Source organism: Sarcophilus harrisii, chromosome 6, assembly GCF_902635505.1.
Source record: "Sarcophilus harrisii chromosome 6, mSarHar1.11, whole genome shotgun sequence".
Lineage (NCBI taxonomy): Eukaryota > Metazoa > Chordata > Mammalia > Dasyuromorphia > Dasyuridae > Sarcophilus > Sarcophilus harrisii.
Window position 1 is genome coordinate 232198716 of NC_045431.1, and position 12878 is coordinate 232211593.

The following is a 12878-nucleotide window of genomic DNA, read 5'->3' on the forward strand; positions in this document are numbered from 1 at the left end:
ATCTACCACAAATATGTTTTTTAATTATAACTTTTTATTGACAGAACATATGCATGGGTAATTTTTACAAGATTATCCCTTGCATTCACTTCTGTTCCAACTTTTCCCCTCCCTCTCTACACCCCTCCCCCAGATGGCAAGCAGTCCTATATATATTAAATATGTCACTGTACAGCCTAGATACAATATATGTGTGCAGGACCGAACAGTTCCCTTATTGCACAGGGAGAATTGGATTCAGAAGGTAAAAATAACCAGAAAGAAAAACAAAAATGCAAGTAGTCCATATTCATTTCCCAGTGTTCCTTCTCTGGGTGTAGCTGCTTCTGTCCATCATTGATCAATTGGAACTGAATTAGATCTTCTCTTTGAACTGACATTAGATTTAGCAATTAAGAGATAATTGTTGTTCAATTGTTCAATTCTATCAAGATAACTCCAGGAAAATAGGGTTACAAAGTTTGGGGGACAATGGAAAAAATGAGCCAGATCCAGTGTCTTAACCACCTAGCTGCCTCCTAAGAGATCATTAGTAACTTCGAAAAGAGCAGTTTGGACCAAATGATGAGGTTGGGAGCTAGACTTCAGAGAGTTAATAAGAGAGTTCAAGGAAAAGAAATGAGGACCTTGATTGTAGATGGCCTTGTCAAGTAGTTCAGCTATAAAAAGAAGAAGAGCTAACAGGATGGGCAGAATAAATGAAGGTGTTTTTGTGTTGTTTTGTTTTAGGAATCAAGAGACATGGACATGATAGGGAACCAGGGAAACAGGCAATAGACAGGGAAAGATTGGAGATTAGTGAGAGAGGGGGGAATGAAAGGAGGGAGACAACCTACTGAAGCAGGTGAAATGTAGTCAAGTTGGCCAGAACATTGTCCTCTAGAAAGGGTAATAGTTTGAGATAAAGCTACTGGGATAGTTTGGAGCCAGTTTGTAGAAAGAATATTTACATGTTGTTTATTTTAAATAATTCAGTAGTAAGTAAAGAGCCACTGATGGCTTATAAAGAGAGGAGTGACTTCTGAGGATTAATGGGCTTCCCCTGAGTGCCACCAAGGGCTTGGATCCTCTTCTGATCCCAGGTTCAGATCTCCTTCCAGCTTTGGTGAACTCACAGCTGAAATGAAGAAGCGGAGACATATATATATATATATATATATATATATATATATATATATATATATATATATGGATAGAGGGTGCAATGGGTATTTTGAGGGGAATAGGAATACATCCAAAGGGCAGAAGGCATCATCTTGGCACATAGAGTAATATGGAGCTCAGCAACCATAGGAGAAATTGAAGTTGGACTCAGAATTTCCTGGGTAAAAGGGCAACTTGGATTGATTGGAAGTGACATTTAAACACATGACTGGATTAAGCAGGAAAAGAGCCAGACGTGACCCGATCAAAGAAGAAAAAAGATGAAGTCTCCAGCAATGTCCCAGAAGGCAAAGGAGTGACCATTGTTTTTTTGGAATCAGAAGACCTGAGCTCAATCCCTGCTCTTGAACTAGCCAGTCATTTCCCTGAGCCTGTTTCCTCACCTGTAACAGAGCAGCCCCTTGTACCCCACCCATATGTGGCTATGGGGTCAAGGAGGATGAAGAATGAGAGAAGGTCACTGCAGAATCTCAAGAGAGTAGTTTCAGGAGAGCAATGGAAAGAGAGCCAGAAGCATCTTTAGGGTTAGGGGCTGAGTGGGTGGAAAGGAAGTGGAGGCAGCTGAATAAACTCTAGTGAGAAAAGAAGGTGAGAAAAAAGGACCAAGCAGAAGTGAGACTAATGAGCCTAGCTTCACCAATCAGAGACAACTCTGATCTCACCCCAAGATGCTTTGGTAGCTTGTGCTTGCTTATACAAGGGAAACGGGGATTTCTGAACGAGCGGTTTGAACTCCTGAGAGAAGCGAGAGAAATGTGGTGCAAGGGAAAGAGAGCCTTTGATTGGGGGCCAGAGGATCTGGGTTCAAATTCCTGCTCTGCTATTGGGTATGATCTCCATTAAGTCACAATTTTAGTTTCCTCATTCATAAAATGATAGTGTTAGGCCAAATAATCTCTGTCATTCAGCCATTTTTTCGGTTGTCCCCCATTCTTTGTGACCCTCTTTTCCTGGAGTTTTCTTGACAGAAATACTGGAGTCATTTGTTACTTCCTTCTCTGGTTCATTTTACAGATGAGGAAACTGAGGCAAACAGTTAAGTGACTTGCCCAGCATCACACAAGTAGGAAGTGAATGAGGCTGGATTTGAACTCAAGTCCTCCTGAGTCTAAGTCTGGCTCTCTATCCACTGTGCCACCTTGCTACGGTTCATTCATATGCCTTCCAGCTGTTTTCAAGGTCTTTCTAGCACTAACATTTGATGTTCTGATAGCTCTCTACATTCCATGGGGACAGGGATTGTGTCATTTTTGTCTTTGCATCCCCACAGCCTGCACACAGTAGATGCATAATCAATGCCTATTGATCAGTTGATCAATTTCTGAGGGCCTTCCGGCTCTGGCATTCTAGGATTCTATGGCACAGGAAGGATGATGCTAGTGAGCAGCTCGCCAGTGTTCCGGCTCCCCTGTTCAGTACTGTCCCTTCTCCTGTGCCCCCTCCCATCCTCACTGTCTGTCCCGGCAGGGCATTCACTGTGTCTTCTCGCTGTCCCTCAGTGCCATCCCGAAGCCTCCTGTTCTATGACGAGGGGGCCAGTTCGCTGGAGGATGGCTACAGCTCCCTGCTACCCGTGGAACCCCCAGAGGGCTGGGAGACCAAGCCAGGTATCCCTGAGGAGCAGCAGCCCCAGGATCATCTCTCCCACGGCCACCTGGCCAGCTCCCACGAGGCCACCAAGTACCTGAGCAAGTCCCAGCTGGAGGCCCCGGACGGGAACGACACCCGCCCCGACTTCATCCACCCCAAGGAGCGCTTCCATGAGAGGTTGGTGATCGAGGCCCCGGGTCTTTAGAACGAGGACAGTGTCGGGGGGTCCAATAAGAGCTCAGAACAAGGCCGCTGGCTGGCTGCTCATCGTTTCTCAGCCCCCCCCCCTTCCCCCAGAAGCCTCCCTAACTCACTTGTTCTAAACATTGGGCAAGTCACTTTGTCTCTTTGAGCCTCGGTTTCCTTATCTGTAAAGGGAATTTGTTGTACTTGCGTAACTGACCTCAGAGAGTTGTTATGGAGGAAACGCTCAGATGCCATCCGGGAGTCGGTATTATAATTATCATTCACCTCAGCAGAAGGGCAGCGGTACCGAGACCTAGCACTAACTACCCCTTCCCACCCTTTCTTGCTTGTTCCTGCAGAGAGACGCATCCAAACGGCACCACCACATCCTTGTAGCACCCGCCAGAGCCCAGGATACCGCCTGGACCCCAAGCCACTCAGAAGAAGGGGGACCTTACTCAGCCTTCCCAATCCGATCCATATCCCTGCCCACAACCAGCCCTTCCTTCTCCTCCCTGGCGGGTCTCGCCCGGCCCAGGCAGGAGACTCCGGAAGGATGGCACTGAGGGTGGGCAGGGGAGAGGGAGAAGAGGAAGGAGAAGGGGAGCCCTCGTCTTCTCTCTCTTCCCGTCCTGGCCTTGGAACACGTCACTCCTCCCAGTGCCCCTGCAACCCCTCCCAGGTGGGGGTCCTCTCTCCCCCAGCACCACTACAATTCAACTGTCCACTAGTTGGGAGCTCTCCGTTTTCTCTCTTCCCTCCATCCCTGGCTCACCTCTGATGTTCCCTTCCCTCTAACCCCAAGGACCTGTCCTTAGGGTCAGAGGGGATGGACATAGGCCCCCCTTCTGGGGCTGGATTGTACATAGACACCATCATCACACTCCCCAGCCCCCTCCCTCTCTTTTCGAATTCATCTCAGCCCTCTGGGTAGAAGGGGGTTGGAAAACCTCCATCCCTTCCATCTCCGAGGCCATTTTCTCTCCCAGGGGACCTCCCCAAATCCACGGGGGAACAATAGGGGGCCTGCTAGGAGAGTCTGTCCTGGCCTTGGAGATGCGACGGGACAAGACAGATCTCTCCCTGCCCCTCAGCTCCCTGCAGCCTCCTGGAGAACTCTTGGGCAAAGCTTTCTTTGAATAAGGAGGAACTTTCCCTAGGACTTCTCCCGATCCCTCCCCCTTCCTTCTTTCCTTCCCAGAGAACACTGGGCTTCCTTCCTCGTCTTGATCTAACAACCACTGTGCCATCAGAGTTCCCTTATCCCGCCCTCCCAGGACAGGGGTCAGGCCAGGCCCCACTGCCCCCCACTACTGTACAGAGACCAAGAGCAGAAATTGTTTGTAAATAATGAACCTTATTTTTTATTACTGCCAATTCCCTAAGATATTGTATTTTAGAAGCCACCCCCCCATGCCCCATTTCCTCCCCACCCCGGTTTTCCCCATTTTGTATTTTATGAAGTTAGTGCGGGCTTAGCTACCCTTTCCTTCCTGGAGCCTAGGGGAAGGGGGACACTCTCCCCTCTCCCCCTCCCCCCGGCCTCCCCATGCTGCCCTGCTGCTGGGCTCTTTCAGTTGCCTCCCTCCTCACTCCATCAGCTGAGCGCACGCTTTAGAGAAGCAAAATTAAAACAAAAAAAAAAAGATTCAGCATCAACCTCTTGCTCACGTGCCTTTCTCCCTTTGGGATCGTTTGGTGGGGGGGAGGGAGAAAGGGTGGTAGGAAGGGGAACCTCCTTCTGTTGGGGAGCAGACTTTGCTTGAGTCAGCCTCCGCTGAATTCATCCAGCTCTGAGCCCAGTCCTGCGGTACCCAGGCTGCCCTGGGACCATCCGGGCTTGCCGTGGACACCATTGCAGTCAATGTCCCTATGATGCAGCTAATTAAAACCACTGGGGGGGCGGGGGGAAAGTCTGGCTGACAAGTAACAAAACACCAGCTTGGGAACTGCTGAGGCAACGTGGTGGAGGACAAAAAAAAAATCATAGATAGGATCCGAGTTCAAATTCTGTCTCTCTACTGTGTGATACTGGGTAAGTCCCTTCACTTCGGCTGTGAAATGGGAGAACTGGAGCAGATCGTGGCTTGGGCCCTCCTCTCTAACTCTAGCTTTATGATCCTATATTCAATCAATATTCATTATGCACTTATTAAGCACCTACTATATGCCAGGTACTATGCCAGGCACTAGAAAAAAGAAGTTAAAAAAAAATAGAATAATCCCTGAATTCAAGGAACTTCTCTCTTTTTCTTGAGAGGAAAGAGTTCCCAGATACAGAGATAAACAAAGTCATTTCTAGGTGAGGGAGGGACTACCTGGGAGGGGACCAGGAAATGTCTTGTGTGGGAGGCGTCCAGCTGAGCCCGTGGGGAGGTGAGCCTTGCAGGAGGCAGGTCTCATTTGGAAGACAGCCTGGACAAAGGCCTGTGGGGCAGGGGATCGAACGTCATGTACGGGGAACAGGTTGTTGAGGTTGGCTGGAATGTGACTTGCGGGGGGGGGGGGGGGGGGGGGGGGGGGGGGGGGGGGGGGGGGAGATGAGGGACAAATGGGCTCCAATGGAAGGATGGAGCCAGACGGCGAAGGGCTTTAAATGCCAACTAGAAAGGCTGGCATTTCAGCTCAGAGCCAATGGGCGGCCGTCGGAACTTCTGGAGGGGCCGAGTGATAACGCGGCGACCTGGTTCCACTTAGTCCATCCCCAAGCCGGGATCATGGGTCTGGACTGGATGTCTGAGGCCTAGGGTTCCAAGCCTGCAAGTCCCTGCACTTTAATGGGCTATAGGCCTCTCGGGGCCAGAATTCCCTACTTCTGTTTAGAATTGGGACCCCCTCAGTGGCCGAAGTTTGCCTCAGTTACAGAGAAGCATACAGCCGGCCCCGGGGGCTGGCAGCACCTGTCCTGGGATCAGCCCTTGACATCAGAATGACTCGATTCCCTGGACTCCTAATCCTTGGCCGCCCTGACCTCTGAGGCCGAATTCCTCGCTCCCACTTCATCTCCTGAGCACCATGACCAATGGCCTCCCAGCGTGGATCTCTGAGCCCTTGATTCCTATCAGATGTCAGTTGCCCAATTCTTTCCCATCCTGCTGCCGCCTCCTGGTGTGACAGGGGACTTAATCACCCAAAGGATCTTTGATCAACACAACAGTAAAAAAGTTTAGCCTAAAAAATCAAAGATTTAGGGGAAGATGATAAATATTTTTAAATTATTTTAATTTTTAATTTATATTTGATTTACTTTAATTAATTTTTTTAAAAACTTAGTAAATGTCATATACAAAGATGGAGTAGATTGGGAAGGAAGGAAACGAGCATTTATTAAGTATCCACTGCAGTGCTAGCTACTGTGCAAAGGGTCCCTGGCACGGACAGAGGGATTTTTCTTCCTGGGGTGTCCATTGTACCATAGCTCCAAAAACAACTTTTTAAAAACCGTCCATTGGGGGGAGAGGGACCCGCCCCACTTTCCTCCCCACCCCAAGTCTTCAGGTAGAGACTGGAGAGAAACATATCCTTACATTTAAAAGGATCCTCAGGAAGACTGAGCCCTATCACCTGGCGTGCGTTTCCCCGTCCTGGAGACCTGGGCAGCCACAGGCCAGAAATGTGGTCTGCTAGGTTCTTGTCCAAATGCACATGTCCAGGGAGGTCATCAGGCCAGAGGCTCAGAGCTACAAAGGTCATCCAATTAATCCCTTCTTCTTATAGATGTCATACTAGATTCCCTCCTATCCCCACAATAGCTTCCCAGGATTGTTATGAAGCTACTTTGTGACATTTAACCTCTCCTCTCCAGTTTTCTCCTCTGTAAAATGGGAGTCATATTAGATTCCCTCCTATCTCCATAATAGGATTGTTGTAAAGCTACTTTGTGACATTTAACCTCTCCTACCCCAGTTTCCTCATCTCTAAAATGGGAGTCATGCTAGATTCCCTCCTATCTCTATAATAGGATTGTTGTAAAGCTACTTTGTGACATTTAACCTCTCCTCCCCAACTGGAGTTCCCTCTCCTTCCCCTCCCTTGTATGTCCCCAGAATCTTTCCTAGCTGGACCAGAACGGCTCCTTCCTTGGGCTGACCAGAACTCCTTCCTCATGGACTCCTGGATGTTCTCAGAGCTGCTTTCTTCCAGCTTGTTCTGGGCTGGGCCTTTAGTACTACGTTGGAGGGGCGTGGAAGGGGGTGTGTGTGCAGGCCCCCGTCGAAGCCTCCCTGTTGACATGCAACCTTAGCTGCTTTTGTTCCTGTGTTGGGATCCATGCACAGCTGCAGAGGTGGTAACATCTCCGGTTACAGTCCCTGTGGTTTCTGGACCTCACTAGGCCCTGCCACCCTCGCCGACAGGTGACTATTCCTTAAATGTCAGGCGTCCTCCCTCAAATTGACACAACAAATCCTTTGTTGGAAGTGTGTGCACTGGCTGCAGGCACAAGGGGGGCAGATTACAGCTCCCAAGAAGCATTGTTCTCCTTCCCGGCAGGGCTGTGGCTCACTTACCAACACAGATTTACAGCCTCTTTATTCCTTTACCCAGAAATCCAGGGTTAACTGATTTAGAGCAGAGGATGGCCTAGGGCTCCTAACTTTTTGTGTGGCCTTAGATCACCCCTCCCTCGTATGGTGGAGCCCCCTGACCCCCTTCTCGGGATAATGTTGTTAAAATCAGGAAACTAATCAGATAGAAATACTGTCACCAGATTGTTCATGAATCCCATTTAGTCCAATCCAATCCACACTTACTAAGTGTTCCAGGAACTGGGGATATAATTAACAGTAATAATAAAAAGGCAGTCCCTGAGCTTCAGGAGCTTACAATCTAATGTTGGGAGTGGGGGAAGAGAATACACAAAAGGGAGGCAGAAAAGGGCTGGGAGAGACAAGGTGATCATTTTTCTGGGCCTCAGTTTCCACATCTGTAAAGTGCTTAGGTTGGCCTCCATCACCAGGGGGGTCTGGCCCAGTTTTTAACACGCGTTCCTGTAAATCGTGACCTGTTTTGTGATTCTTGGCCGGGACTTCCTGAAGGCCAGCCTGTTGACCTGTCCTTCCATCTGGAAGGATGCAGGAGAAGGAAATGGGGGCTGGGGGAGGAGAAGGGAGGAGGGCACTGGGATCCAGTCCCTGATCCTCCTCGGAGGAGGGAGCACAGGAGGGAGGGGGGAAGGAGGAGAGAAAGGGGGGGAGATAATGTAATCAGCAGATGATAGTAAAGGGTGAAGTGTGAGGACAGAGGAATAATGTACAAAGGGCCCCTGAGGGGTTAGAGAGGCCGGCAGGAAAGGCCTGAACTGGAGCTAATGGAGAAACCCAGCGGCTGATCCATCTGGGAGACATAATGACAAAGCCAGAGCTACCGTAAAGCTTGGTGTAGGAGGCTGCCCTGCCAGGGAGGGAAGGCTCAGGCCCTCCAGGAAGCTGTAGGGTCTTAACTCTAGGAAAAGGGGGCAAGGGAGGGGGAAACTTTTTTTTGAAACAAAGGAATCAGCTTTGACTTATAAAATTACCCTGGAGGGGGTCCTCAGAGGCCATACTGATAGGTGACAAAATGAGGCCCAAAGAGACTGATAATAAGGTCAAACTGATGGTAAGAAGAGGAACCAGAATTTTCACCTTGAACTTCCAACTTCAACCAGCACTTTCTTTTTTCTTTCTTTTTTTATTAAAGCTTTTTATTTTCAACATTTACCCCTGCAAAACCTTGGGTTCCAAATGTTTGTCTCCTTTCCCCTCTATCCACTCCCCTAGACAGCAAGCGATCCAATATAGGTTATACATGTGCAGGTTTTCAAAGCAAATAACGACAACAAAAAAGGTGAAAATGCTACCTTGTGATCCATGCTCAGTTCCCAGTCCTCTCTCTGGGTGCAGATGGCTCTCTCCATCACAAATCCATTGGAACGGGCCCGAGTCACCTCACTGTTGAGAAGAGCCACGTCCATCAGAACTGGTCATCACATAATCCTGATGTTGCTGTGTATAATGATCTCCTGGTTCTGCTCACTTGCCTCAGCATCAGTTCAGGTAACTCCCTCCAGGCCTCTCTGAAACCATCCTTCTGATCGTTTCTTACGGAACAATAATATTCCATAACATTCCTACACCATAACTTCTTCAGTGATTCTCCATCTGATGGGCAGCCGCTCAGTTTCCAGTTTCTTGTCACTACAAAGAGGGCTGCACAAACATTTTCACACACGAACACCAGCACTCTTTCAACAATTTCATACTGGGTTTGGAACCAAAGGGCCCGAGTTCAGATTTTGGCTAAGTCTATGAACTTGGGCACATATTTCTCCACTCAGTTTCCTCATCTGCCAAATGAGTGGCTCGAACTCGGGCCTCAGATTGGTAGTTAGTGATCTGCAGGTTGTGAAGATGCCCAAGGTGAGCCTTGCCTTCAAAGAGTCGACCATCTCATAGGAGAGGTAGGCGCCTACTCAGATAACAATCCAAAGCACAATATGAGAAAATCAGAGCAAAGGAAAGTGCCCGTGAATGACTGTAGAAGATTGTTGAAGGTCTGCATCCAGAAAAAGAACTAAGGAGACTGAATGTAAAGCAATAGAAGCTTTGTTCACTTCTTTTTTCTGTATTTTTTTTCCTCTTCCATGGCTTTTCCCTTTTGCTCTGATTTTTCTCTCCTAATGGGATTCATAAAGCAATGTGTGTTGAAAGAAAGAAGAAAAGAAAAGAAGGCAGGAAGGAATAAAGGAAGAAAGAAAGAGAGAGAGAGAGAAAGAAAGAAAGAAAGAAAGAAAGAAAGAAAGAAAGAAAGAAAGAAAGAAAGAAAGAAAGAAGGGAGGGGGAGGGAGGAAGAAAGGAAGGAAGGAAGGAAGGAAGGAAGGAAGGAAGGAAGGAAGGAAGGAAGGAAAGAAGGAAGGAAGGAAGAAAAGAAGGAAGGAAGGAAGAGAAGATTGTAGAAGGAATAAAGCCAATATGAACTGAGCCTTGAAGGATAAAAAGAATTTCAAGAAGAGATTTTTTTTAAAAGGACACAGCAGACACCGAAAGCAGGGAAATAAATAGAATGAATAGTTTAGTTTAATCAGAGGAGAGTAATGGGAAGGAGGCCAAGAGAGTCCTAAGATCATGGATCTGTAGCAGAAAGGAAACAATGGTCATCCAGTTCAACTGTCTCATTCTACACATGAGGAAACTGAGGCTAAAACAGAAAGTGACTCCCCTATGGTTCCACAGCTAATAGAATGTGAACCTTCCTCACTCTAGATCTAAAACACTATTCTCTATGAAAAGCCAAGGTCAAATTAAGTCTTAAATGCCAAGCTAAGGAGTTTGGACAAAGAGAACCCTTTAAAAAAATATGAATAGTCAAGCAAAACAAATACCAGCCTTGGCTATTGGACAGTACGGTGTCAATAGAAGGAGCACATTACGGAGACTGGCACCTAAACCAGGCTGTGCTTTGTGACTTGGGGTAGTACTTTTGTCCTCTGGGTCTCAGTTGCCTCAACTGTATAATGGAGATAAACATCCTTATACTTCTTACTAGGTTGTGAATTGAGGATCGGAGCTCTGACGATAGAGCTATTCTGTAGGCAAGAGAGAGTTATTTCAAGTTTGAAAGCAAGAGGGGGAGTAACTGAGAAGAGATCCTTTAGGAAGACTGATTTAGTGCAGGGTGGATTGGAAAGGAGAAGGACTAGAAGCTCAAAATAACTGTATGGACATGTATACATATATTTAACATATACTTTAACATATTTAACATGTATTGGTCAACCTGCCATCTGGGGGAGGGGGTGGAGGGAAGGAGGGGAAAAATTGGAACAGAAGGTTTTGCAATGGTCAATGCTGAAAAATTACCCATGCATCTAACTTGTAGATAAAAAGCTATAATAATAATATAAAAAAAGACGAAGCTCAAAGGACAGTCAGGAGCCAATCTGGTTTCATATATTTCATCGAAGTTTCAGTAAGCACCCACATAGGCAGGTGCAAAACAAGCATTTCTTAATTCATTAAGCACCTACTGTGTCCACAGGCCAGTGCAGAGCAAGCATTTCTTAATTCATTAAGCGCCTACTGTGTCCACAGGCCAGTGCAGAGCAAGCATTTCTTAATTCATTAAGTGCCTACTTTGTGCATAGGTCAGAGCAAAACAAATATTTATTAATCACCTACATGTCAGGCACCTTACAAATATTATCTCATTTGTTCCTCATAACAACCCTGAGAGTTAAGTGCTGTTTATTCCCTGCACTTTACAAAGAAAAAGCTAAGACTTTCCCAGAGTCACCCAGCTAGTAAATGTTTAAGATCAGTTTTAAAGTTGATTCTTTCTACCTTCAGGCCTAGATGTCTGATTTTTTTTTTGGGGGGGGGGGGGGGGGGGGAGGAGAAGGGGTTTAGTTAAGAGAGGGTTTCTGCTTTCATGAAGCTTACTGTCTAATAGTTGCTATTGCCATTGTCAAGGCAAGCTGTATGAGGGTCAGAACCAGGGGCTGCCGGGAAGAATAGAAAAGAGAAATAAAATGAAGGGACCCCAAGGACTGGCTGGAATGAAGAGACAGAGGGAAATGAAGGGGTCAAAGGTGACTTTATTTAAAGGCTCTCTCCCCTTCTCGTTCAGCATCTAACCGCCAAGATTGAGGAGACTCTCTGAGGTCTGAACCCCAAATTCGGAGGCTCCAGAATCCAGGGGGCTTAAAGGGGCTTGGCCAATGGGCTATTAGGAGGATCAATAAGGGTTCTCCGAGAGCAGGGCTGACCATTCCGATCTACACACACACACACACACACACACACACCCCAGGGCCTCAGAAATGTCCGGGGGAGGGGAGTCCGAAGCTTGGAAAAGATGACCCAGCCTGTGAAGCAGCCGAGCCCAAATCCAAGGCCAGGTTCTCTGGTTCCGGGCTGTTCCGTTTCCTCCCTCCCTCCCCCACTCCTCCCGTCCCAGCTGGCCCTCCGAAGAGCCGGAGTTCACAGGGTTAAAGCCAATTCCAAAGTCGTGCCTGTGTCAGCCGCCCCCGCCTTCCTCCGCACCCCCCCCCCCGGCCCCCCGCCCTCCACCTGCCTCAGACAGGCTGCGAATGCCAGGCCCGGGGACGTGTGGGGGGGGGGGTTGGCAGGGCTGCTCGCTGAGAAGGTGGGAGAGATTGACAGCAGCCGGCGCTGAGGGGGCCGGTGACTGGCAGCTGCCGCGCCGCTGGGAAGGGGTTCGGCCGGGGAGGAGCTGTCGGGGCGGAGGTGGCCGGAGGCGGCCGAGCGGAGCGCCGACACCCCGCCGGGCTCTCCCGGCCCGAGCCCCCGGACGGAATAGGCTGGCAGGGCGCCGGAGAGCGCACTCGGAGGGCGCGGGGGCCGCTGCTGGGCGCTGCGCTCCGGCCTCTACGGGGTTAAACGGCGGGCTGCGAGCGTCTCGAAGGTGACATTACAGCCAGAGTCGGGGAGCGCGGAGCGCAGAGCCAGCTCGGGCCCCTTCCCGCCGCGCGCCGCCGAGCGCTGCCCCGCAGCTGCCCGCAGCCACCCAGCCTGCGCGCAGGGCCGCCCGGACCCCCGAGGGCCGCCCGCCCGCAGCCCGCCGAGGCCCCGCGGGCAGTAACCTCCCCGCCGCCCCCGGGCCCCCTGGCTTGGGCTCGGGCTCCGGCTGCGTGCGTCCCTGCCTCCTTCCTGCCTCGGCACCTCGGGAGGGGAGCCCCCAGCCCCAGCTCCCCCGAAGCCGCGTCCTCCCTGACGGAGGAGGGGGGAGACCCGGAGAGGACAGACGCGAACTTGGCCCGAACCCGAGGCCTCCGGGTCCACCTGCTCCCAGCTCCACAGGTATCCCGGCCGGCGCTCCGGAGCGCGGATCCCCAGGCGGAAGGGCGGCCGCACGATGGCCGAGGGACCCAAGAAGGGAGGAGGCTCGGTCCCCGGCGGCGGGACCCCCCGGGACGGGAAAGGCCTGAGCCGGGGAGCCGAGGC

At 49.8% G+C, this 12878-nt stretch overlaps 1 protein-coding gene across 1 annotated transcript in view; it reads left to right on the forward strand.

Moving 5' to 3' along the window:
* Window positions 1-4593, forward strand: part of CREB3L1 (cAMP responsive element binding protein 3 like 1) — a 53873-nt gene extending 49280 nt beyond the window's left edge. The window contains exons 11-12 of the mRNA XM_012552618.2: window positions 2664-2931; window positions 3300-4593. Coding sequence (XP_012408072.1) covers window positions 2664-2931; window positions 3300-3336 — 305 coding nt within the window. The 3' untranslated portion in view covers window positions 3337-4593. The remainder of the gene's footprint in view (window positions 1-2663; window positions 2932-3299) is intronic.
* The last annotated feature ends 8285 nt before the right edge of the window (window positions 4594-12878 follow it).